The 27,367-nt window shown below is 40.8% G+C and overlaps 1 protein-coding gene and 1 long non-coding RNA gene across 3 annotated transcripts in view; one reads left to right on the top strand and one right to left on the bottom strand.

Annotated features, from left to right (window-relative positions):
- Nucleotides 1–27,367, bottom strand: part of LOC111565854 (bone morphogenetic protein receptor type-2) — a 41,325-nt gene that overhangs the window by 2,677 nt on the left and 11,281 nt on the right. The window contains exons 2-12 of the mRNA XM_023266135.3: nucleotides 22,645–22,830; nucleotides 21,195–21,374; nucleotides 14,303–14,410; nucleotides 14,009–14,100; nucleotides 9,713–9,943; nucleotides 6,136–6,250; nucleotides 4,709–4,869; nucleotides 2,951–3,098; nucleotides 2,574–2,710; nucleotides 1,831–2,003; nucleotides 399–1,738 (exon numbers count right to left, since the gene is read on the bottom strand). Of these exons, the coding sequence (XP_023121903.1) occupies nucleotides 399–1,738; nucleotides 1,831–2,003; nucleotides 2,574–2,710; nucleotides 2,951–3,098; nucleotides 4,709–4,869; nucleotides 6,136–6,250; nucleotides 9,713–9,943; nucleotides 14,009–14,100; nucleotides 14,303–14,410; nucleotides 21,195–21,374; nucleotides 22,645–22,830 (2,871 nt within the window). The remainder of the gene's footprint in view (nucleotides 1–398; nucleotides 1,739–1,830; nucleotides 2,004–2,573; nucleotides 2,711–2,950; nucleotides 3,099–4,708; nucleotides 4,870–6,135; nucleotides 6,251–9,712; nucleotides 9,944–14,008; nucleotides 14,101–14,302; nucleotides 14,411–21,194; nucleotides 21,375–22,644; nucleotides 22,831–27,367) is intronic.
- On the top strand, nucleotides 9,903–19,524 carry LOC118470024 (uncharacterized). 2 transcript variants are annotated; one of them, XR_008600857.1, is made up of 3 exons: nucleotides 9,903–14,445; nucleotides 15,023–15,073; nucleotides 18,768–19,524. It is a non-coding gene; the product is annotated as an uncharacterized LOC118470024 (long non-coding RNA). The 2 variants fall into 2 exon arrangements; XR_008600856.1 differs by having other exon boundaries at nucleotides 15,020–15,073.

Raw genomic sequence — 27,367 nt, 5'->3', positions numbered from 1 at the left:
ACCATGATGTATCTTAGTCCTTTTTGAAACAGACAAAACTACTGTCTAAAAATTCACACCAGCGTATTTTGACTCCATTCTGCTGCCACAAATACTCTCTGGGTCCACTAAATCTGGATTAATCTGCAGCTAAGCAGTAGTGAAAAACAAAGGTACTGTTTTTTGTTAGAGAAATGTTTGATACTATGTATAGTGAGTAGGAACCAATGACCTTGGAGCCAAAGAAGAAGTGATGTATTGTTTTGATGTCATGGGATTTGTTCAGAATAACAAAACTACTGAATATTATCAGGCTTCTCATTAAACTATAGTCAAAATTTAAAGGGTTGGTCTGTGATAAGTTCAACAAAATAAACTAGAAAGCTCCTTCTGTGTAATGTGTTCGTAAATCAAGTCACCTAGTGAGGCCAGGTCCTGTGTTGTGAAGGACAGGTCCAGGGAGTTGGGTCTCTCAGGCCTGCGGGCTCTGGGCTGCCTGAGGAGGGCCTCTCCTCTCATGGTGACTGGAGCTTCCCCCTGCGGGGCCGTCGGAACAGACCCTGCCCCTGAGCTTTCTCCAGGAGGCCCTGTAGTTTCCCTGCTTCCTTCCTCTGCACCTCCCTCCTCTTCTCCTGCATCACTCTCTCCCCCACTCTCGCCGTCCCCCTGGCCGTGGCCGGTGTTGCTGTTGTTGTTGTTAGTGTTTGGTCGGGCTGAGCGGAGGGCGGCCACACTCGAGGAGGTATCCCTCTGATCGGTCTGCTCTCGTTCGCGGCTCAAAAGCGGCTCGTGTTCGTCGGGGCTGGCTGTGATGACCCCGAGGCTCAGCCGGCTGTCGTCCGACCTCAGGGCTCCAGAACCGTTCTGAGTTAAGCTGGATCCTCCAAAACCCGTTGCTCCACCTGCAACTATGGGCGAGATTCCAGCACTGCTGTGACCATTACCAGCGCCGTTAATGCTACCGTTGACGTGCGTGTCTCGTAAAACGGGTACGTTGTTTGTGCTTGTGCCTCGGTGAGCCTCTACAGCTGTGTTTGTGCCTGCTACTGCACCAATGTTCATCTTTGTTCCCTCCACCTGCCGCAGGTTGGATTTCCCAGAGCGTCCAAACTTGAACCTGAGCGAAGAGGATGACGATTCCTTCTTAGTGGGCTTGTTACGCAGGGGCAGACTGGACGGCCTCTTGGGCAGGTTCTGCTGCTTGGGCAGGGGGAAGATGGTGGTAGGCATAGTGGCAGCGGGGTCCGATGAGCCCGACGCTTCACTGGCCATCTTGATGAGGGGGTACAGAAGGCTGGAACTGCCGGGGCTTAGCGGGTCTGGGGAGCAGAACTGCTTCTGTGAGTGCTCCATCAGGTTTTCATCTGAACTCTCCTTCAGGTTCTTGTCCACCTCTTTAGGGTCCAGCTTGGTGGTTTCCAGGTCCTCCTGGGTCAGGTGTAAGCAGACAGGGACTGTGGCCGTCCCTGTGGGTCCCTCAGACTCAGAGATGATAGTGGTGGTTGTAGTGGAGGCTGAAGGGCTGCCTCTCAGGCCCATGCTGGTACTGCTGCCCTCTGGGCTGGGCAGACGGGCGTTGGCTTGCTGCTGGCGCTCCTGGTTAATGGAATTCCTGTTTCTCTCTCCTGTCCCGACCCCAGCCCTGCCAGTCACAGAGCTAGTGGTGTCCACCTGGGTGTTCTTGGCTACCCCCTCGTGCTCTTCGATGTAGCTGGAGGGATGGTCTGCGTATGGGCCAGATTTTGGTGTCATGCGATTTCTGGTTGAAAACATTGACAGTGCAGAAAATGTTAACAACATCATCTGAAACAGTTTCTACAACGACTGAGGTGGTTGTATGTTTAACCCTACCTCTCGTTGTGCAGTGTTGTGGACATGGGGTTAAGTGTAGGGCTGACTGATTTAGAGCGGTCCCATATGAGGAGCAGCTCTGCCAGTCGTTCTTCAGCACACTGAGCTGTCAGACGAGCCTCTGCATCCTGGTCCCAGCAGTCCTCCATCGTCTCTTTCAGAGAGCGAACCGCCTGACGGAGACACATCATGCCATTTAGTAAATATTAACAATGGAAACAGTGTCAACACACTTTGCAAAAGGGACATTTTCTTCACTCTATCCCCTCATCTATGATTGTACAATGTCCACAGGGATGTTTTTACATGTGAGGGATAGTGCTGCTTCCCAGCATTAGATGCTTGATGGGCTTACAGATCGGATAGATGATTGACAGCTGCTCTACAACAGGAATCAACACAATTTTCAGCCCTTACAGCTGTACATACATTCATTTGCAGCATCTGAGTAGATTCAGAGGTTCTCTGCTCATGGATTTTAAACCAGACCAACATGGTGGCTCACTCAACCCTTCGTTTTTATGAAAGCAGTTCAGCGAAATGTGTTTCTTAAAACATATGAGGTGAGAAATAACCTGTGCAGCTGCTGAATCTGTCCTCACTTTAGATTAACAACAGTTATTTTAAAAGTTTCACCAAAGTCTTATGAGGACCCTCGCTCAATACTGCTGAAATTCTGTTATAAAATGATCATATTATCGCAGCACTGTAAGACTGGCTCTGCTTCCCACACTGACACACACCAAACTGTTCTCTTTCCAGGCTTCGGGGAATTTGGGCCGTTGCTTCTCCCTGGATACGAGGACCTGCATGTCCTCAAACGTTGGGTGGTTCCCTGCCTCCGCCTGAAAGGCCATCTGGTACTCTGGCACAGACTCTCCTGGAGGGAGGCAAGGACAGGGAGGGGAAGGATGCCTTAGATATCTTTGATGTAGCAGAAATATTTATTAAGCTTGTTGTGAACATATCCTCTTTACAATACATGAGAAATTTCTACATTTGCATAATTTTCTGAGCAGAAATTGAAGCACTGCTACAAACATTTATATCCATCCCAACAGTAGAAACTCAGAACAGATTTCACATAGCGAAGGTTCTTCTGTGTCCTTATGTGTCTCACCAGGGAAAAGATCTGTGCATCTCATGAAGGTCTCCCAGTAGACAAGGCCAAGGGCATACATATCCACCTGCTTTAGTGCTGACTCACAGTCCCTCAGGTTCACCGCGCCCTCCAGCACCTCTGGAGCCATGTAGCGGATGGTCCCCACCTGGCAGACGAAGGAGGAATAAACAAAGGAAGAAAGGAGTGGGAGGAGGTGAGACAGTAGGGGAAGAAATACACAGTCAGGAATAATGTGATTATGCAGTTCCAAAGTTTAAAATGAAGAAAATGTTGTAACTTAGTTAACAGCAATAACTTGCATCATTGTTCTGGCAAGCTAAGCATTTGTGCTCTTCACATTTTCCTCAACAAAAACATGAAGGTAATGCACTATTACAACACAAAAATAGCTAATTGTAGGCTACATAACACCAAGCTATCACTATATGACACTGCAACTGAACCCTTTGATGCGCAACATGGGTCAAAAGTGACCTAAATCCAATGGAAAATGGGTATCTCCTGACCCACATTGCACATCAAAGGGTTATATGATCGGTTTTGGTGATGTAGAGTTGTGTCTTAGTGGCACAACTTCTTTCCTACTTGTGATTGATCACAGTTGAATGAAGCTGCTGCCTTCTCTGAGCCAATTTAAATAGGGTCTACCTGATACATTCATTAGATTCAGTCACAAACATTACAATCGGAAAGTCTAAGGAGCTCAGCACAGACATGGAAAAAGCAAATTACTGACATGAGCAAGTCAGGAAAGTCATTTGGAACCACTTCAAAGCAGCTATAGACCCCTAAATCAATTGTGCAAACAGTTTGTATGGTCTGCAATGAATTAGAAGCTGCTGGCTGTGTAGTTGGGTATTCCAACAAGACGATGACCCCAAACACACATCAAAAATAGTAAAGAAATGGCTAAATCAGGCTAGAATTAAGGCTTTAGTTCGGTCTCTCTAAAAAACCTACTGACTGTGCTGAAGGAAATACAAGTTTCCATCAGAAAGCCAACAAATTCAGTTCAACACAACCAGAATCAGTGTCGGCTAGGAGGAACAGATGAGAGAGGACGTGGAGAAAACAGATGCCACCTTGGCCACGCTGAGACACTTTGACTTTAAATGTCACCACAGAGAACAAATACAGTCTAGAGGACTGACACAGGCCCGAGCAAACAGGAGACGCTAATTGCCACTAGGGATTTGAGGGACAACTTTTCAAATTAGTGTTTGTCCCTCTACATGGTCAGTCTTTCAGCTGGATTTAATGGGCAGAATGTCTCAGCGCTGTCACGAGGTGACAGGAGTTGATTCAGTTGTTGATATATTTATCTTAATCAGGTTTGGTAATTATTCCAAAGTGATAAGCTCCTTGATCAGCAACGACAAGTTGGAATAAGGTAGGATTTATTTTAAAGGTAGAAAGTGCTATTACTAAACAAATACCTACAAGGGTTAAATACCGACTATAGTAAATAAATGCTCGCTTTCTGCTGCAGTTTTTTTTTTTTTTTTTTAATATTTTTTAGGCCTTCATTAGATAAAGACAATGAAGAGGCAGACAGGAAGGTAGGGAGAAGAGTGGGGGTACGACATGCAGCTAAGAGCCACGAGTGGGAATCGAACCCGGGCCGCTGCATTGGGGACCAGCCCCTGTACATGGGTAGCACACTTAACCCGTTGAGCTATACAGGCTCTCTGCTGCCGTCTTCTGACTACTTCTTGCAAACTCACACAGAGATTGATAACAGCTCTGCTTCCTCACCTCACTTATAGCAGCATTTTCCTCCTCCCCGTGACGTGCCGGCCTGTTTCCTGTCAGCTTCATGGACAGGCCAAAATCGATGATAACACATGTGCCGTCAGCCTTGACGAGAATGTTCCGGCTGTTCAGGTCCCTGTGGGAAACCGCTGGCTTGTACAAGTCTTGAAGGTGGAGAGAAGAGAAGATCAGAAGACAAAAGACTCGGGCTAATTTCGCTTTCATTAAAAATTGAAGCCCGTACGGCACTCCCAGAATTCTGTGCTTCCCAGACAAAATGTAAGCAGGTTTTGTGGTATTTTCTAATGAGTTGTAACATCCAGAGAATCCCTTCATATGGCTTTCCATTCCTCTTGCTACTCATTGTTCACCAAAGCAAGCTGCACTATCAACAGACAGCTAAACCCTCTAATCTAATCTACAACAATAGGATTAAGACCACATCAGTAGTTTCTAGCTGTGGTGTCTTACTGTCCAGCAGAGGGCGCAGTGAGGCAGAGGGCTGCTGGAAGTTGTGGCTGTCACCACAGCTATCTGCCTCCTGCTATTGATGTGCAGGATGAGTGGGGGAGGATGACGACTGTACCAAAGCCCATGAGATTCAGCTGTAAGCAGCTACACACAGCACTTACAAACACCAGCTCCCTCTCTAGCATTCTCTTTGGTCACTTCTCTTCACCACCCATCACTTCAGCTCTGTCCGTTTATTTTTTTTCTCTACGCAAACATTGACTCCCCCTTATGTATTTATTGTCACACGCTGCACAAACAGGAATAACTTCTATTCTTTGGTAGCCTTTGCACTTTCTTTCCTCGTTGTTTTGGAGCTTGTTTGATGTGTATCTGTGATTAAGAAGCAAAATGAAGGAGTCCAGTGTAGCTGCTGAGACTGAGGCTTGGTGACATGAGAAAAAAAACCCAGTCAGTTAAGTTTTCAGTTCTGCCTCTGATTTCACAGAGCCACAGGGACATTCAGATGTTATCTCAATCTCTATCTTCCCTCTCTGGTTTGTTCCTCTCTCAATTTTTCAGTCTCTCTGAGGCCAGCTTGAGGCTGGTCTATAAATACCCTTGGCAGAGCGTGCACGCAATGTGTATGTGTTTGTCAAAATGCAGGGATGCAAAGTGCTCCAAGACAAACAGAACCACGTGGAGCTGCAGTGTGCAGCATGTAAGATGGCTCAAGCACACACACACACTATCTAAAGCCTGTCTAAATAATCTGAACTAACTGGGCTAAACACACAGAAAGCTTTCCCATTTTCCATCACAATTCTTTGTATGTGTTTGTGTATCAGTAACAGATGGAAGCATCAGACTTGGAACTTGAGCCCATGTAAACTGTAAGCAGTTATGTAATTAACTGTGTGTGTGTGTTTGTCTGTGTGTTTGTCTGTGCGTCTTTTGTGCTTGTGTGCCCTCCAGCTCACCCCCTTTGAAGAGCTCGGTGTGCAGGTACGCCAGGCCACGGGTGACGGAGTGAGCCAGCCGGCAGCTGCTGACCCAGTCGTTGGTCTGGACACTCAGGTAGCGACTCAGAGAGCCCTGAGGAGGACATGGAGGAAGGGACGAGAAGGGAAAAGAATGTAGAAAGTGAGGGATAAAAGCAGACAGACATATGGAGGGAGGAGAGTCAGAGGGGGGAAGGGTGTTAAGATGGGAGAGAGAGAATGCAGAGAAAAATAAATTAGCAACATCACTTCCAAGATCTGACAGAAAAGAAAAAACACAGCCAGACTCTGAGACTTGTAGTCTTCAGCTCCCTCTTTAAGCAATGTTTGTGCCGCCCAATAATGTGGCAAGGTTCAAACATTACAATAATTCTGTCGGTGCTACTCTATTCGACCCCGTCTCCCAAAACTCACTTGCACTACATCTAAGCGAGTGGAATCTGCACCAGCAAATAAATCCCAACAAGGTCAAAACTGACAATTTAAAGATAAACTTCGCATTTTTAACTCAAAAAGCCGCTCGACCTTCACAAGGAAGGAGCAGTTTGACAACAAAACTGAATTTTTTATCTCTCGCTCACAAAAACGCCACACTCGCCTTCAGTTATGAGGCCAAATAAAAGCTATTTGCAATTAAGGTTTACGAATTCGGTGTAAGATTATGATGAGTATCAGGAACAACTCCGTGAAAACTTGTTTACCAGGAATTATAGTGAATGTAATTAATTTCTTTCCTAAATTATCTCCGTCAGCCTTGATAATCCTTTATTGGCCGGGTTGTGGTTCACACACAAACACGCCAATGCACACGCACATACACTTAATCAATCTCCAGGCAATTGGTGCATCTGCTACTAAAGACAATTACATTAGATCTGTTTGTTTTAAATAAATTACATTATCATTTTCTTGAATGCATTATGTGCTCCAATCTCCTGCCCTGACTTGCACTGCGTTTCCATGACAATCTGTATTAGACTAATGGCTACAACACATAATAGGCTCCTTTCATAAGGCGGAAGGGGGTCAGCTGACTTGTAATTAGCTGAAGGTTTGGACAGTAAGAATATTCAGCTTTTAGGTAAGCTTACATTAATATTGACGAGTTCTAAAAGGCAGCTTTTAGCAGTGTGTTGATGTTTTTTTGTTAAATCAACCAGCTGCATGTTAAGTGGTTTGCAGAAAAAGGATGGGTGCTGGATGGAATGATTATAACTTTTCATTTACATTCAGTCCACTGGACCAAGGGGGCACCGTCTACCAATCCACCTTCATGAGCAGACAGATTTAGAAAGTCATAATCAAGTTCAAATGCATCTTTTTGAATACTGGAAGGATTAAATTTCTGAATTAGTCAATTACAAAATTGATGGGAATTAATGTTAGCCAAATTTGCTGCTTTCTTTTAATGTTTTACGTCACTGTAATTTGAACTGTTGTTACATTAGGCTCCGAGACAGGAACACTGGAAAGACATTTTTCATTGTTATCTAGACTAAACAATTAAAAGGTGACAGATTCATCAACATGTAAAATGATTAGACAATCACTATAGACAGCAAACGCAACACACAGGCTTTTAGTAACCACGCTGCTTATCAGGGCTTCATACGGCTGACTGAAATAACTTAAGTGTGACTGCAGAAACTTTCTACTACTTCCGGCACCCAATCCACTAATCTGAATGACGACTTTCCTTAAAAGAGACGTGCATTCAGGCTGTGGGTGTGTATACTCACTGTTTAGAAACACATTAATTCATATAGATATTCAGTGTTTGTTTACCTCTGAGATGGGCAGTGATGGAGAAAATATGCAGCTCTTTTAATTAGGTAACATTACTAATACATTGCTATATAAGTCCTGCAGTGGAAATGCCACTTATAGTAAAAGAATGTGGGTATAATCAGGAAAATGCACTATGGTAGTAAAAGTACTCATTGTAGAAAAAATGCCCTGTGATGGTTTTATTATAAAACAGTATATTATACAATTAGATTATTTTTAATGCATTAATGTAATAAGAATGATTTAATAAACCAGAGTTTTATAACCACCTGCAACTCAATGAATTGAAATCGAGAATACAGTGGTCCCTCACCATATCGCGGTTCAGTTTTCGCAGTCTTACTGGATCGCGGATTTTTAAGTTGCATTTGGTATCACGGGTATATTTTGCGGTATATAGCTATTTTTTTTTTTATAAATTTACTATTTTGGTGAGCTGCTTTAAGAATGACAGTGGCGAAAAGATATCTTTATGCACTCTGCAACTGCCAGATGCTTTTATTTTGACACACACAGAGCAGGAAGTCATCAAACACACTCTCGTTCCTGACAACATAACACTTAACTAAAACTAGGCTGACTAAACCACAAAAAACACAACAAAACACAAACACTAATGACACTGTAATACTAACATAAACCACAATAATGGCATTTAAACCGCCAACACCCTGAATTCCCATGGTGCATTGCAGCACAACACTTCAGTCACAGCGACTAGCTCTGCGATCGCTACATTTTAAAAATTATTTTTTCAGCAAAATGAGCATTTTCTAGCTTAAAAAATTTAATACAATAATTAAAACATATTAAAAGAATATTTAAGCGAAATAAAATGCGTAGCGTACAGCACTGGGCTCTGATTGGCTCAGCGACTGTATTATTTATATATATTTTAAGGCTTTATAAACCCTTTCTACACACCTCACAGCACCACAGAGCAACACTATGCAGCAATCAGACATCTGTGTAAAACGGACAAGGCCAGATGCTGAATGCTGCTGCACACAGGAGACAGAGGAGACTGATGCTACGGTCGCTGAGCCAATCAGAGCCCAGCACTGTACGCTACGCGTTTTATTTCAATTAAATATTCTTTGAATATGTTTTAATTATTAGTTTTAGATATTTTTGTATATTGTTTTCAATTTTTTAGAGTAGAAAATGCTTATTTTACCACAAAAATAATTAAAAATAATGTAGCGATCGCAGAGTCGGACGATATTACTGAACTGTTTTGCTGCAATGCACCATGGGAGGGGTGTTGGGGGTTTAAATGTCATTATCGTGGTTTAGTCAGCCTAGTTAGTTTGGTTAAGTGTTATGTTGTCAAGACCATGAGTGTTAAGTGTGTTTGATGACATCCTGCCGCATTTTCCATAAAGATGCTTTCTGTGTGTCAAAATAAAAACATCTGCCAGTTGCAGAGTGCATAAAAGGCAGATGTCCTTTCACCTGTTCTGTAACTCGCCACAATAAGACAGATTAAAAAAATACCTATACACCGCAAAATCCTGCGATGTAGCAAAAAATCCGCGATACCAAATGCAATTTAAAAATCTGTGATACAGTAAGATCACGAAAAGTGAACTGCGATATGGCGAGGGACCACTGTACATCACTTGCGCTGGTGGCTCCTGGAGGCCTCTACTATTTAATTAAAGAGGTGTTTCCTAATCAACCGGGACTGAAATCTTGGGGGTTTCAACATAAACATTTCAAAAATTGCTGTCGAACACACACGCTCGTTCAGTTCTCCAGTACTCACGTGTGGGTAGTAGTCCATGACCAGAAGGTACTCTGTGCGTCCCTCTGGGCCGGTCCGCTCGTCAGCAGCCACAAACCGGGCGATGTTTTCATGCTCAAGCAGCGGGAGACGATAGATCGAGCATTCATTGAGGAAGTTCTGGCGGTTTGCTGCAGTGAACACCTTTACAGCGACAGGCCGCTCATCCAGAGAGCCACAGTACACCGCACCGTATCTGCCACGCCCAATCAGCTGAAAGAGGTGGTGTGGATGGGAAACGGAAAGACTATTAATAGACTTCTTTGGCATTCTAGACCTTTAGCACTCTGATAACTTTGTTTGTGCTGCTTTAAATGCCTTGTCACAGAAATGACAAGACGCAGGAAGATTACTTGACAAATACAAAAGATGCCGAAAACAGAAACACAAGAAAACGCTACGACGAGTGCAAACAATACAGTCACTCAGGCAGGCAGAGGAGAGATAGGAAATAAATCAAATGAAAGGCAAACAGCAGAGTTAAACAGCTAGAATGGTCCTAGGTTCGTTCCAAATCATCCAATTGGTGTCCTGAATTAACCAGAGCACAGGATGCCATTAAGGTCCAAACATTCTGTCTGAAAGAGTCATCTGCATGGCATTAGAGAAATTAATTCTGGACTGCATTTATTTCGATGCAGTTTCCCTCTCCAGTATTTATCTGTGGCTATAAAACATTCTGTGGAAAACAATGAACCCTGTTTTGTCTATGAGAGAACCTTCCCTGGCTTACCACCCCTCCCCACAGGCACGGAGTTTATTGTGAAAAAACAAGTGCCTGCATTTGATAAGGCGCAAGGACAGCGTTCAATATTCAATTTCTGCTTGATCTCTGTGGGCTGGAAAGCACTAAACGGGGGTCAAAAGGGGGGAAACGCAACTGCACCTGTGTAGCTCAGTAACTCTGCTCAGCGCTGATTGGCTGGCTGTCTTTCTGTCCTGTCAAAACACACGGCAGAAACTGAATTTTCTGAGGGAGGTGACGTTTTAACGCAGAAGACATCAATCACTCTGTTGGCTTTTTTACCCAATTTACTAGAAATCTCTACAAATCATTTGAATAGTCATAATGTAGTGTTTATTTTCCCTCTGAGTCGGTTACCGGCACTGGTTTCATCTCTTGCAGAGACTCGTTTAAGTCAGACACAGTGCCTGGTTGTGATTTTATTATTGTATGACAAGGCAAGGGAAAGCAAGGATGCCTTTGATGAAAGCAAAAACACCAGCATGATCACTTTAACGAAACCACATGGAGCCTGCTTATGTATTTATTTTTTTGCTTTTTTACCATTTTTTAAAGGAAATTTCTGTATTATCTTATGCTACAGTTGCCAGCTTTACTTAGCAAACTTGAATTGGAAAATAAGATCTTTGTCAAGCAGCAAAATCAACGCTGAAGCATGTTAGATGTTTGTGATGACTGAGTGGTGAATTAAAGTACTTGATTATAAATAGAAAAAAAATACACAAGAGCAGAGGCACATCATCCTTTTGCACCACTTCTGAGGTCGCACGCTTTCAAAATATTGCCACTACCAGAGTAGTGTTTGTTATTTCATGCTGCGTTCTGATTGGTTGGCTCGTACAGCTGGGTCACAGCAGCTTTCAATTTAATTTATTTCAACCTCTGCTGCTACGTTTGGTCGCAAACCTCCAAGCTGGCCATCGGTGAGCGTGTCTTAGTGTGATCTAAGAGCATCTTTTTAGATCAGGGGCGTCAAACTCATCTTAGTTCAGGTTCCACATTCAGCCCAATTTGATCTCAAGTGAACCGGACCAGTAAAATCACAGCATCAAAACCTATAAATAACCACAACTAAAAATTTTTTCCTTTGCTTTAGTGCAAAAAGTATGCTTTGAAAATGTTCACATTTAAGGAATGATCTTTGTATAAAATATTATGAACAACCTGAAATTTCTCAAGAAAAATAAATTAAATTTCAACAATATTCAGCCTCTTACACATTACAACTTCCAGATAACAGAGTGTCTACAAAAGAACACAACATTTAATCACAGGTATCTGGAACTGAATGATATAGTATTGTAGTTTCTGATCAAAACAACAAAAGTCAGACAAAAAACAAGACAAAATATTACAAAAATGAGACACAAAGCACCAAAAAAGACACAAAACAACAAAAAAACAATGAATAAAGCGAAATACAAAATGACAAAAATAAGACAAAAAACACAAGCGCGACAAAAAGGAAACACAAAACGACAAAAATGAGAAAACGACAAAAACATGAGACAAACGACCAAAGTCAGACAAAAAACAAGACAAAAAAACAGCAAACACATGACAAAAACGAGGCACAAAAGAACAATGAACAATCCAGGATTTTACTTTATAATCAAAACAACTTGTCATGGTCTAGAAATTATTTTGAATTTACAGTTTTACAAATTTACAGTTAATGTCTTCTCTGTCATTTTTGCGTTTATGAAGTCGTCCCGCTTGCCAGATTTGACCCTCTGGAGGGCCGGTTTTAGCCCGTGGGCCTCATGTTTGACACCTCTGTTTTAGCTCGACAACCACAGATTTTCATTGTAGTCGCTTTTTATCTCAAGCAACCCAAAATTAAACAGTGTAAAGTGGTCTTTACCAGAGAAATGTAACCAATGTAAGCACATTTAAAAAAGGTAGCAATGCTGAAAAAGCAAATCATTTTTGTAATATGTGTTTACCTCAAAAAGCATTGAGTAATACTGAAAATAAACTGGCAGTTTTCTAGTTGGTTAACAAAATGGCGGGCTTGGTTTATCTGGAAAGCTTCAGGAGGCTCATGCTGGTTAGATAGCATGTGTCATAGTCAGAACAGGCACGATTCCAAGAATACCAATCAGGCTGAAACACACCAGATTTTTCCTGTATATGTTAATTCGGTGAATCAGCTTGTAAATGGACCAAAAATGCCCTGTTTTGCTGTGGAAATTTGGGCTATTTAAGCATGCTGAAAATGCGAGCTTGTAATAAAAAACAGAACAGGATGGTTTCCAGAAGTTACACCGAGCTGCCCTCTTGCCGTCCTCCCTCCCATGGCCAGCTCATTTAAATCAGTTGCTGCATTCATTTGACTTTCAGCCCCCCCTGCTTATATTGTCATTGCAGCTGAATATCATCCCAACTCCATTGACTTCCTATCACAATATTAGCTCTCGCTTTTCCATATCGAGTTCTCCGGATCCTGTGTCAGTGTGAGCAAATTCCTATTTTCGTACGCCCAGGCCTGTCACTTAATGCGTCCTGCCGTGATCGGATGATAAAAGTCACATTGAAACGACAAATGTAACAGGAAACCTTGATGTATTTTTGGTGTGTTTTTGCCTCTTTGCCTTTGGTTTCTCCTTTCTCTTTCTAGCTCTCATTTTCCTTTCTCCTGAGTGTAGATGCTGAACTGGGTAGAGCGTTACATGTCTGTTCTAAAGACTTAAACTTTCATTTTCTATACACAGTACAACTTTCAAATCACAGCGTCGACAAAGGAACACCATTTCGTCACAGGTATCTGGAACTGAACGATACAGAATTTTACTTTTATGATCAAAACAACAAAGTCAGACCAAAAAAAAAGACAAAAAACAAAAACAAGACAAAATATTATAAAAACGAGATATAAAGCGAAAAAAATGGACAAACGACACAAGTGAGACAAAAGAAGACACAAAGCAACAAAAAACAATGAATAAAGCAAAACACAAAATGACAAAAATAAGACAAAAAAACACAAGCGAGACAAAAAGGAAAGAAGAAAACAAAAATGAGAAACAAAACAACAAAAACATAAGACAAATGACAAGTCTGACAAAAAAACATGACAAAAAAACAACAAGAACAAGACAAAAAATGACAGAAATGAGGCACAAAGTGACAAAGAATGGACAAATGACAAAAATGAGACAAAAAAATACAAATAAAGTGAAACACAAAAGGACAAAAATAAGACAAAAAACACAAGCGAGGCAAAAAGGAAACACAAAATGACAAAAACGAGAAACAAAACAACAAAAACATGAAACACAGGCCAGTGTTAATCCACAGGATGTTAAGAATGAAAGATGCAGAACCATAGTTTTGCGAGGCCATAATGATATTTCCACATATATCCCCAGCATTACTATTACAACTGAAATAATATGCTGGCGTGGAAGTGCGGGAAACAAATTAATTGAATTTATAAACAGATCAGTTCAGCTCAAAACTAAAAATATTACAAGTTGGATGTAGTGCAGGGACAGAGACAGAAGGCCAGACGGTGTGATGTTGGCACTGACCTCCAGCAGTTTGAGATTGTCTAGGTCCAGGGAGCTCTCAGAGCCAGCAGCCTCCATCATATTGAGGTTGTGAAGGCCTTGCTTACCGTCTCCTGTTAATACAGACAAACACACAGAGTATTCACACTTTGGGAAAACTAAAGACATGCAGATGCATCCGTACAAAAGATCAGCTCCGATTCCATTCATGCAATTAACTGAAATTCTACCCAAAAAAACATCTAAACAGCCTTGAATAGTAAATGCTGAAAAACGCTGCTTTTCCCCCTACAGTTAGGCGCCATGGTAACTCACCGTGCATCATGCGGTAACCAAAGAAGGCTGCTACAGCGACCACGGCCAGCACAGAGACTGTTGCCAGGGTGATAATTACCGTCTCTTCATGCCGCAGTGGGCGAGGGTCTACAAGCAGAAACATCATAAAAGCACAAATCAAGGTATGACCTTTATTTAAGGAGGGCAAATGTCTGAAAGCATGCCCTGGCCTTTGATCTCCGATCAGGAATCAGAGGAAGGTTAAGCACCACAGCTGAGATTTCAACACTTAGGCAGCAGTTTAATAAGCACACCTGTACAATCTGATGTAGCTCAACTCTGTCTTTATGGTGTAAATGTGAGTTACAGTCGATAACAACTAACACAACAAACTAAACAGTAATTAGACTTCATCTGAAACAGAAATAACTGCCAAATTAAGATGCAGGCTGAAGATTCAGCACCAGAAATCTTTTGAATTACACGATTTATTTTCTTACTGCTCGGCAAATACACATAATAAAAAACTCCACAGTAGATCCGCTTGAATTTCATGCTGTGTAATGTTACAGAGACCACAGATGCCCTTGAAAATAGCAGTTTACACACTGTTCTTTCAAAATAAAAAACCCAAAAAAACTAGGAACTGCCATTAGCTTCAGACTCACAACTTCAAATGCTTGATTTAACATTTCTGGAATGGAAATTCTAATTGCTCTTTTCGTCTCCTCTCTCCTTCACCCCGACCATTTTCAGCAGATAGCTGCCCTCCCTGATCGTAGTTCGACTGGACGTCTCTTCCAGTTAAAAGTAAGTTCATCTTTCCACTTTTGCCAAGTGAGTCAAAGAGAATCACTGAGTTTTACTCTATAGTGGAATTTAATCAAGTCTTGGTCTTACTTTGTGAAGTGCCACGAGATGGGATGCTGTCAATTGGCACTAAATTAATTTTAAAATTTATCTGAATTGGACAAAAAAATTAAATGGAGTAAAAAAATGTACGTAGCTAACTATAAGCCTGTTATATTCTGAATCTATTTTTGAATATGGTTAGCACTGATTACAGGGGGTCCTCGGTTTACGACGTCCTATTTCATTAGTATTTTTTTTGTTAATGTTTTGTTTTGTGAAATACCCCTGTTTTTATGACCGCTTGTATCATATATACACATAAGGACAAGTTGCATTTTGGTGACAAAGACTTAAGGAAACTCACAGCGCTTTTAATCTCCCCTCTGAGAGGCATGACTTCACCTTTTGGCTCTGTTTTCACACTTGTTGCTTCGATATGATTTGTTAGAAATGCGCCTCAGCTTATATTCTGAAAGGGCTCTGCAGGCCTATGAAACTTTCTCAGTGCAATTTTAAATAGACTGGCAAATGTGCAGTTTGGTCTGGTGTAATTTTCCCCTCGCAAATAGCAGGTCAGTCATTGCAGATAGCACAGATAGCACAGGTCTAAATGTCTTGGGTATTCAAGTATGTGTGTTTGCAGACGATCAGGCATGCCGTGAATCGCATTAGAAGAGAGCATCAATTAAGCCAAACAACCATGAACCATGGTCAATGGCCTGGAAAGCAGTGCAGGAAGAGATGAGCTGAGGATGTGTGGGTTGTGACTGGAGAGAGCAAGGAAAAGAAAGTATGCAAAAACAGGGAGAACGGTTAGATGAATTTAGCTTACAGTTATTGGTGGAAGCAGTTAGCTGGTGTGGAACATTTTTTACATAAACACATACCCACACTTGCTCTGCTCTCATTTACCTCGACTGTGCAGAAACAGTACAGGCATCCAGAAGCACGCTCTCCTGCATCCATCCCATCAGTCAACACACTAGTGTTGCCGTGAGACACCAGCTTTATCAATAATTGATGGCTTTGGGAGCCTAAGGGCAGCTTTGACTGACATACTAGCATGAGCATGCATGCACACACGCTCTGGCACACATGGGGGTTGACGAGACTCCCCTCAAATGCCAAGGTCAGTGAGTTTATAATCAACAAGAGGGTTGCACAGGAAACCATCTGACAAAACACAGACGCACACACATACACACACCAAGAGATTATTTATAATCACCACAATTATCACTGATCGTATCACCAAGCCCCAAGCAGCCGAGTACATTTTGTAAGAACTGGGTATTTTAACTCTATGCTTGAACTGCGCTACATATCAGAGGAAAATATTGCAATATGACACTCGACTGCAGCTTATGCTTTGACGCGAAATAGATCAGATTAATTTTCTTAAATAGTTCACTAACTAGTCTATTACATATTGAACAAAACAGTGAAAATACCCAAACAGAAAAAACAGCAAATATTGACTTAAGAAAAACAGGAATTAATTAAGAAAACAGGTGTCAAAATAAGTGTCTGTCGCTGAACTAATTGTTTCAAGTGTAATATTCTGTGTTTTTTATATATATATAAACTCAAAGGTACCATGTGGAGCTTTTAACAACTAGGAATACAATTGTTTTTATAAGTGGGCCCTTGCTTTGTTTTTTGTCTTTAGGTGAGAAACAATGACTGTACACATTACTCTATTTGTGTACAGACACCTCCACAGAACGGCTTTAAAATTAGCTCCATCTTGACACATTGAATTGATATATATATATATAAAAATAACAAAGATATAAAGATCCATTTTACTATCCTCAAGAAAAACAAGTAGCTGATAATACTGATAAGGTTCTAATTTAATGCCATTTTCAATCAACTCTGCAGCATCTATGTATAACTCAGCTATTTTACTTAAAAAAAATATATTTTATGTTAGTTAGTTTGCAGATAGATTCAGATTATTAAAAGAAAATATAATACACATAAAAGTAGTAATTTTATCATAAATAATGCCTTCCAGTAGCATATGATGCAGTTCAAAAGTTGGAATTTTTTGTCTTCTTCAAGGATTTAAGGTTCTTAATTGTCATGTCAGCGCACATATTCATGAAATTAGTACTCAGGTCCTGGTTATAAGTCAAAGAAATTACAAAGCAATACAGTTTTTTAACATTTCTCAATAATTATATTTCAAAAAAAAAAAAAAAAATATATATATATATTCAAAAATATATTTTCTGCAAGATTAGTTCTATTAGCACAGTCTCCTCATAGCTAGAAGGGTTCATTCTGAGTTAAGAAAAAGAAAAAACAAGTCTTATTTTCAGGGGATTATACACAAATAAAAACATAATTATGAATACTATATAAATATGAATAGAACATTTTACTTCTGCCAACTGATTCCCTGAAATTCTACACACATTAATACTTGTATAATCTAAATAACACAGGTTTTTGTGTTTATTTTTAAGATTGTTTGGGGACATTTGTGCCTGAAGGCCGCCACACACTGTGCAATTTTCGGCCGTCCCAGACGAAAGATAACAATCGTGAGAGAATCGTGGTGATGTCTTTGGTCTTGGCTCTAAATCAGTGGTCCTACGTCGCACTGTGAGACAGGTTCAAGGACGGCGATAAACTTCTGACAGTGTCAGAAATTTGGGGTGATCATCTCACAGTGTGACTGCGGCTGTGACCTACGACAACTAACTAACCAATAGAAATGCAGAATGAAATGACGAACTGATCAGCGCCACACTGGAGCTAAACCCAAATAGAGGATTTGCGGCGACAATGGCATCAAAACAAGTATGTGGGATTTAAACAAAGAAGACAGCCTCGTAGAGTTGTGGCAGCAGAAGCCTTTTTTCACGTGTCCTCCAGCTCGTACCACAACCAGACAAAAAAGGACGAAACATGACGTTTTATTCTTGCGCATTCACGAGGCTGCGATTCAGCTTCCGTTTTCATCGTGCAATCTGCACAGAGCAAACTTCACGTCGTGCCCAAAGATTACTAGATTCGTGCCATACAGTGGAGCAAGCTGTGAACTTTGAAGATTGTTAAAATCGCACAATGTGTAGAGGCCTTTAATTACAGTTTAGTTGACGAGACAAGAAAGGTGGAACGGAAAAAAGAGACACTGACATGCAGTAAAATCTTGCAATGACTCAGAATCAATGCACGGCCACCGCAGTGGGGAATAACAGCCCTTATTCATGGGTTACCTGCCCAACCAGTTGAGCTACTGGGGTGACTTAAGTACAGTTTTAAACACAGTAGCCTTATATATATATATATATATATATATATATATATATATATATATATATATATATATATATATATATATATATATATATATATATATATATATATATATACCTGTTTGTACACTACTGTGATTTTTCACTGAGAAACCACCTGACTCGAATCATTTCCTACTACACTGGGAGAGGGAAGTTCACATCGTCCCTACCACAGCAGCGAAGGTGTCTGTCCAGACATGTCGGAAATTAACAACGCAACAAAAACAGACATAGGATTTAGCTATAATACAATCCAAAGTTGAATTTCACTAATTAATCAAACACCCTATCAAAGCCAAGTTGTTGTTTTTCCCCTAATGCCCTCCTTTTTTTTCGTCTAGTCATCTGTCTACGCGGTGGAACAGTCGCTGGCACGCCCGCAGACAGAGCAGACGCTGTGTAATCCATGGAATGCAGAGAGACGATGTGGATGGTAGGGAGCGTGTGTTTGTGTTTATGTGTAGGCAGGAGACGTGATGAGCTGTCGTCCCTCCCACTCCACCCCACCACACACGCTGCATTCGCTCATAGCCAGCGCCAGAGAGGAAGGAACAATTAACAACACATCTGTCTGCTTTCTTTCTGTGACACCTTACCGAGAACTCACTACCAGCTAAGACCACGGAGGGCATTTGTACAGACTGAATTCAACCACTTTCACATCCCCGTAGAGGAGATAATGTACACGAGCTCTGATGAAAACCAATTCATCTCTGCAATTCAGTCGTCAAGGTTCCTGTTAGATGGCGATCAGGAAGCTCAGTTCTAACTTCTTGTGGCTCAATGATGCCATGGAGGAGGAGGAGAGAGAGAGAGAGAGTAGGTGTGGGTATGACAGATGATATCAAACATTCTTTCAATCTTCTCTCTTCAGCTTTGTGTTTCACTGTGTAGGCCTTTATTCATTTTCCACCTTCATTTCTCTCTCTGTTATTTTTCCTCCATTTATCCCCTTCTGCCTAATGCACCTAGTTGTATAACAGATGATTACAACTGTAGCGGAGATGTTAGAAATTGAGAGTCCATTTTTAAGACTCAGAAGAGGTAAAATTAATACAAATCCATGGAGGATACTCAGTTCTGGAAGAAATGACTGCCGTTTTCTCAATACGATGCAATTTTTTCTCCTGGACTTTTACCCTCGCAACTAAAGTGATGTCACAGATCTTTGACTGTTTTTAAAAGGCAGCAATAAATTCAAAACTAGATCTGGCCAACTGGTTTTGAATCAATTGCTGACCTACATTCATTAAAAAAGAAGATAATCATTACTCTGGAGTTATGTGATGATCGGCGTACGTTTGTCTGTCTGTCTGTCTGTCTGTTAGCAACATTCCTGAAAAACAGATAAACGGATTTGTATGAAATTTTCAGGGAAGGTCAGAAATGACACAAGGGCCAAGTGATTAGATTTTGGCAGTGATGCGGCTTATAGTCTGGATCCACGGATTTGTTAAAGATTTCTGTATCATTACCAGATAGGGGGACGGCATCACTGTAACCATGACAACACTACGTCAGCTGCCTGCTGATGATCACATGATCCATGCGATCCTACTACTAAGCCACCGCTACGAACACGAATTGTTTATAAAACTGTAACTGTGAATAATTCCTACTTTTTAAAGAAAATTTTAATAGTTTGAAGACATTTTAAAGTCATTTTGGACCCATTTTTAGTCATTTTTTAAACCCTTCTCAGCCATCCCAGACTATTAGCTCATTTTGGACAGGTTTTGAACAGTTAAGGAGGATTTCTTGAGCAAGTTCTGGACAAATTTGAGTAATTTCTAGTCATTTTCCACATATTTCAGGTGTTTTTTGACAAATTTTCACAACATTTAGAGAACATACTTATTTTATGATGTCAAATTTGAGTAATTTTGGACGTGTTTCTATTGTTTATAGTCATGTTTTGGAACCCTTCTAAGCCATCCTCGATGTTTAACTCATTTTGGACAGATTGTGAACAGGAAAAGATGATTTTTTGAGCAAGTTCTGGACAAAATTCTCATTCTCGACCCTTTGGGACTTATCCGTTGGGGTGTTTCTGAGTCCTACCAATTCCCACCACCTGCTACATACTTACATCATGCGATTCGGTATCCGTACATAACGTACACACACATAACACACGCATAACACACGCCTGTGCTCAGCAAAAGATCAGGAAATGAACAGTCTTGGCGGAGTACTGTGCTCTGAGTGCTTTTCTTGTTGACTGACATGACAAGCTGTGAGCATGTGTGTGAATACTTGTGTGCCAGGATGTGAAATTAACTTTTTAAGCCACTGACAGTATGTCCAAATATGATTCATTTAATAGTAAATGATCATTTAGTACCTTAAACCTACCAACCCCTTCATGTTAAACCAGTAACTGGCTGCAGCTAATTTCCCACCGTGGTGTGCCAGCTTGTGTAAATGGGTTGGAGCGTGTTAAAGAATGAATTTAGGAATAAATATTGTCAATTAAAATGTTGAAACATGTTCTAAAAGCTGAGATAAAATGCGACTTTTTAGCACTGTCTCCTCTAATTTCCTCACAACAAATACGCTTAAAACATCGCAACTTACATCGCACTTTTTTAGAAAAGCTGCTGCGAATTCAGGCATTTTAAGCCACAACAATCTCGAAAAACAACCACGAAATCCTGGAAGTACTGATTAATTAACAAAGACATCCCACAACACCCGCATGTTCAGTGTTAAAATAAATCTATTGTGTGACAGCAGGGATGACTGGAACTAAACACGTATGTCCTTACAGATGGGCTGTGCAGTGGTGGGGCTCGGCGTTGGGAAGTCCTCTGTGAAGTTCACGTTGCACATGTCACTGCCACAGCAGCAGAAGTGGTACGTCCCATTCTGGATCTGTGGAGGCAGGTTGGTCACCACGCAGCGGTCCTCACGGCAGCCCTGGTTATCGCCCAGGTGAGTCCAGCAACCTGAGGGAGGGAAAGAGGGATTGAAAAAAAACTGTCAAATGTAAAAATCAGTAGATCAGCAGTACAGATCAGAACTTTTAGTCTCATGCTCCAAAACCACTTTCATCAGTTCTTCCAGCCTTCTAAAGATTCTGCTTAAAAGCTGTTGGTCTCATGTGATCATCAGATTTTGCTTCCACCAAGGTCACAGTAGACTTTTCACAGGCTGTGCATCATTCCTTATGGTGGCTTAACTGGACATAATGTGTAATCAGAGCCCCTATAAAAGGTCTGATTACCGCAGTCCCTCGATGTCCAACTGTCTTTCATGAAATTATGTCTGAATCGACGCTGTTAGAAGTATTTCAATTTGAAGATTGTATCAGCAAAAAACACCACTCTCAGTACTGTCAATTTTCAAAAATGTTAGAGGACTGTTAGCAGAGTGTTTCCACACGCAAACAGTAAATTATAGTTACAATCTAGATTCTTTTTAAATCGTGTCCCATCAAGATTCTGAGCTGAACAGCAATTTGTTCTGTCAGCTGGCTAGCACATCAGCTAAAATGGCTGTTATAAAAGGATTAGTTGAGATAAAATTCAATATCTTTGTCTCTGTCAGATGCAATTTGCCATTTTTTACCATAAATAGACATACAGCTGTCACCACAAAACGTCACTTTTGAATGTAAAGATTTGAATAATGGTATAATTTGAGGTATCACAGTAATAAACATTTAATGTGGGGCCAAGATTAAGATTCAACTGAATTCTGCAGCGATTTGAAGTTGACGTCAAAGTGTACTTTTTACATTTAAACTAATTGTACATCTAATACAAGCTCTATAGTTTTCATATCATAATTTATAGTTCTCAAGGATGAATGGGCAGATTGAAGGAGTAGTAACCCTTTAAAAATGTACTAATGTGACCATTTGAGTTGCATAAAGGAAATGTTTGTACCTGAGGTTGAGAGATTTTTATTTGATATTTTCTAGATAAATCCGTCAATCTATAATATGCCAGAAGACAGTGAAAAATGCCACCAAATGACCTTCTTTTTGTCCAACCAACCGGCCAAATGCTCAACAGAGAAATTTACTTTGACATTAAGCTGTAGGAAAACAAAACAGTGTCATATTTGAGAAGCTGGAACCACCCAATGCCTACATTTTACTTGTAAAACGAATAAACAATAATTAATTCAGAGGCACGTTCATTTCGTGACACGCAACCAATTGATAATGCAACTCCACTGTAACAACCTCACACTAAGTCACCAGTAGAATACCTTGTTTGACGAGCCGCACTTCGCCTGGAGGAGTTTTCTCCCACAGGCCAAAACAGTGGCTGCCCTTGGCACATCGGATGGTCGTGTTCTCCGGGGAGACTCGGCCTTCGCCCCCCGCCACTCGTTCCACCTCCCACTGCTGCTGCTGGTCTGTGAAGGCACACTCCCTCTCCTCACCCTGGGCAGCTGCAAAGAGAAAAGAGAGCTGAGTCGCACGTAATTTCAAGCAAAACAGGACCTAGCTTTGCAGCCACAACAAAGTGGATGACAAGAGGCTAGCACACCAAATTTTAATCATTAACATATGTAGTGAGGACGCTCAATAGCTTCATTAATTTAGTTTTGTTTCATCTCTTGATCATTTTCTCAGACTTAAAACAGACAACATATGTAAAAACACAAACATGTTCGCACATCTCTTGCATGCTTCACCAGCAGCCGAGGCAGACTGATACTGTGTCTGTTTGTCAATACAGGAAGAACCCACGGATGAAAAATAGCTGTCTGCTACCAAAGACCGGTGCCTCTCACAAGCCAAAAGATCAATAGAAATACCAATTTATACTCCAGGCTGAAGGACATAACAAAAATCACGTACAGGGGAGTGGAGGAAAAAGTGGACATTAGATTTTCGAACAGCCCTAATTAAAAACACAAACAGAAAAATACCATAAAAAAATTAAAATTGTCAGTTCAGTGCTCACATCAAAGCTCCAATCAGCTATTTGATTTGTAGCCTCACATGCAGGAAAACATGGGGGGTCAAATTGTATGTTCTGAGTGAAAAAAAACAGCCAGAATGTGTACGGTTGTGAAGAAGTACAGTCTGCATGTTGATTTGCCGTGAAGGTCTGGGAGACTGAGTGCCATGCCAGCAAGGAATAGTTTGAATGTCATAGTGTGTGTTTGTGTACGCAGCCTGTGTCGTGGGTAATTTCAGATAAGAGAAACATGATGTGCCAGTTTGTTTCCCTTACTCCCAGCTCCTCCCTTTCCTCCATCCGGAGAGACAGACGCGGAGGGGAGGGCTGTTCCAGAGGGTTGCAGGGAGGAGGGTGGCTGTGCCCTGCCCAAGGTCAAGCTAGTCTGTGTGGGCAGAGGGCGACACAGCGGAGTGGTAGCTCTGCTGGGCACGACGCCAGATTTCCTCCTCTGCTCCCATCCTTAGATAAAGCTATCAACCCTGGCCTACTGTGGGCCTCGGCTGTCCTCCACCTGTTGGCCCTTTGCTGCCTACTGTTCTGTGGGACTGACTTTGCCTACAGGAGGTGCATGTGTGGAGTGGAAAAGCAGTTCAAACTAAGGGTTAAGCATGTGGACAGATTTTCATTATGAGAAAGCTGCATTTCAATGAGATGACACCACTGCCAGGGCTAGCTTTTTTTGTTAAGATAGACATGCGTTTACAGTAACGTAAAGTACATGTTCTTTAACTAAAAGCAATATAAAACAACATTAATCCTACACTAACTATAAGAAATGTCAAATAATAAATGCTGGGCAGCTGAAAACAGAAAAGCAGTCTTCTGCCACAGCTGTGTTTTCTTTTCAGCCCACACCTGAAGTCAAGCTCTTTACTTTGAAGAGAAAATAACTGATCTCAGAGAACTATGATTTCAGAATCAGAATCAGCATTAATGGCCAAGTACGTACACAACATACAAGGAATTTGGTTACGGCTGTTGGTGTCACCCTAGGAATATAGAAGAGAATAATAAAAAATGGAGAAACTATAGGAAGAAGAACAGGGAGAAAAAAATAATAGTAATAATAAAATTAAACATAATATATACAGATATTTACAGCTAGAAAAGGACTTTATAAACATAGTCGTGCAAAATGATTTTCACCACAATTAAGCTCTAAAGCAGAATCTAAAGCAGAATATTATTTGGGAGACATATTGGACAGACACTTTTCCGTCCTTCCAGAGTAAAGACAGAAAGAGATTTATCTTGCACAAGTCACATTTTAATCATTTTAAGGAAATAAGTGCCCTATTTGCTGCAGAATTAACACAGCTTTACTGTGCTCTTTCATTTTGTTTAGTTGAGCTGCTACAAGATATTATATAAGACACATACACTGCCAGCCTTCTCATTCAGTGTTTTATTTAATTATTTTCTACATTGTAAATTAATACTGAAGACATCAAAACTATAAAAGAATGCATATGGAATTATGTTGTAAACAAAAAAGTGTTAATCTTCAGTATTAATCCACAATGTAGGAAATAATACAAATAAATAAAAAGCATGAAATAAGAAGGTGTGTCCAAACTTTTGACTGGTTGTGTATGTTGTGCAGACTTTTGCAGCAAAGACCAAGAAGATGGAATTCTGGCGTACATTTAGTTTATCCCTTTTCAAAAACTACATGAGTGGATTATTAAGCTCTCTTTGTTGTGAAATGAACAGATAAATAAAGGTAGAAGGTAAAGGTATAAAAACAGAAGGTCATGCTGGCTAAACCCTTAACCCAAAGAGAGATTGTCCAATTGTAGCATAGCAACCATGACTAGGCTTAACAGGGGTGTCGGGCTTTGGATGCAGCTCTAGTATCACCGTCTGGACAGAAGGTATAATATTGAGCTGTAGGTCACGCTGTATTTTTCTGCTTTAGGTCATGTTTTTGTTGATCTGGGCGATAAAATGATGGTGATGAGTCAACGATAGACACTTTTGCCCATTTCAGACATCAATCCGTCACTTTTTTTGTTAATGTTCCTCACGGCAGCCTTCAGACACACGTAACATTTGTTGATATTTGCGAGGCTGGACAACTCACCCAGTGGTGTATAATACATAATAATGGAAGAACAATATTGGTGGCAGCTAATCCAAGTGTCCAAAAAACCCAGTGTGTTTCTGATTTCTTAAAGTATGAATGTCTGGGGTGAACTAAAGTACACAATTTGACCTACTGGTAGATTCTGATTGTCTGATGTGAAGACATGTAGGCCTACAGTGTGATCCTGTGTGATCTGTTTGAGCTCTCTTAGGGATAATTTATAATTACAAGAACTCAATTAAGATACCGGAGCTGTTTTTCCACATGCAAATGTGTGCAACTTTTCTCTCTCTTTGGAGACTCACATATGAATCCTGCTGATGTCTGATGCTTAGTATTAAACAAACCCAGAGGCAATAGTTGGAGGTAACAAACTTCAGCTTCTCTTGATGTCTTGTCATCTCACTGGCTTAGTGCTGGTTACAGGAGGCAAGTCTGCAGCTTGTAATTTTCTATTAATACTTTAAATATTTTAGATAATGTTTTTCTTCTTCCATACTTCATAAAAAATAGGCAGCAATCAACTATCAGCTATTACTGATTTTGACTGAAAAGAAAGATTTTATTGATCATTATCACCCAATGTGTGCGGGCGTAGAGCATGAGTAAAAAGCGAGCCATTACACAGCCAGGGAAGGCAACTGAGTTAATTAATATAGAGGTGAATGTGTTCTATCAGGTACATAATCCAAACAGCAACTGAAAAGCTCTCTGTCTAGACACAGCATAAGCAAATCAAAACCAAAAACAGAAGCACAAAAGTTAGCATTTCGAGCTAATTGATGTCTCAGTCCATGAATGTTGCACTGAAGTTTAGGGTAATGAGAGCCTCCTCTATTTGACCTAGGGAAGTTTACACAAACTACTTGAAAGTACCAGTAATTATATCTATGTGGAACTTCTGTTTTGCTTCTTGTAGTCTGTAAGTTAAGCAGCTAAACTGCGGTAAGCCTACATGTTTTCTCATCGTGCTTGCTAGCTGTAGTTGTTTGTTTTGGATAATCGAATGGTAGGGGATGTTGATTTGGTACTTCTAGCCTCACTTTATTAGCATGACATCATGGATGGAGCCATCAAGTGTGTATTTAAAGCAATTTCTCAATGTTTTTGTTGGTCCACTATAAATGTTATACACTCTCTCTCAATCTGAGTGTTAAATGCCCATTGCCACTGCATGTGTCATTAGTCTTGAATAATTATTACTACAATAGGATTCGAGCACCTCATAATGAGCCACATCCTGACTAGTTACAGTAGCCTGTGGCTGGCATACACCAAAGATGTGTAATTGTCATTTTACTAGTCTAGTGGAGGGACGTTCCTTACATTACCGGCTGGTTGACATCTATGTATTCTGCACATGCACTATGCACAGTCACAAATTTTGGGTTACCTGCAAACATCTGCAGAGGGGACTAGAGATTTCACATCAAGCAGACCTTAGTGGACCCCTGCATACTTGTAGAAGTGGAATGAATAGTGCTGGCCAATGAGAGGAGGGTAAATTGGTCTCAATTTAGGTGTATGCTGGGGGTCAGTCAGTGTGGTATGGTACCTATGATTGCCGAAATCAGCAAGTATGATCACATGACATTGGCAGCTGTGTTGATTTGTAAACTCTGTCCCACGCAGTTATGGAGCAAATCATATTGTCTGAAGGCCCCATTGTCATTGGAAACAGTCTATATATCATTCATCACGAGATTGACAGCTTTAACTTTGGATTCTAGGATTTTTAAATGTTGCCGTGTAGTTATGAAACACCACGACAGTAAAAAAATTCTTGAGATGTTTTTCACTTGATGGCAACTAGCTGCAAAGAAAAAAGAAAGAAATGTACAAGTGTGTACATAAGTGGCCTCAACGATCATATTTTCTGTCTTAAATCCTTTCTCAAAGTGCAAACCCAGCAATAAAAGGAGAGTAGGTGGTG

This window comes from Amphiprion ocellaris, chromosome 24 (genome assembly GCF_022539595.1).
Source record: "Amphiprion ocellaris isolate individual 3 ecotype Okinawa chromosome 24, ASM2253959v1, whole genome shotgun sequence".
Taxonomy (NCBI): Eukaryota; Metazoa; Chordata; class Actinopteri; family Pomacentridae; genus Amphiprion; species Amphiprion ocellaris.
This window is presented reverse-complemented; position numbering and strand designations above follow the sequence as displayed.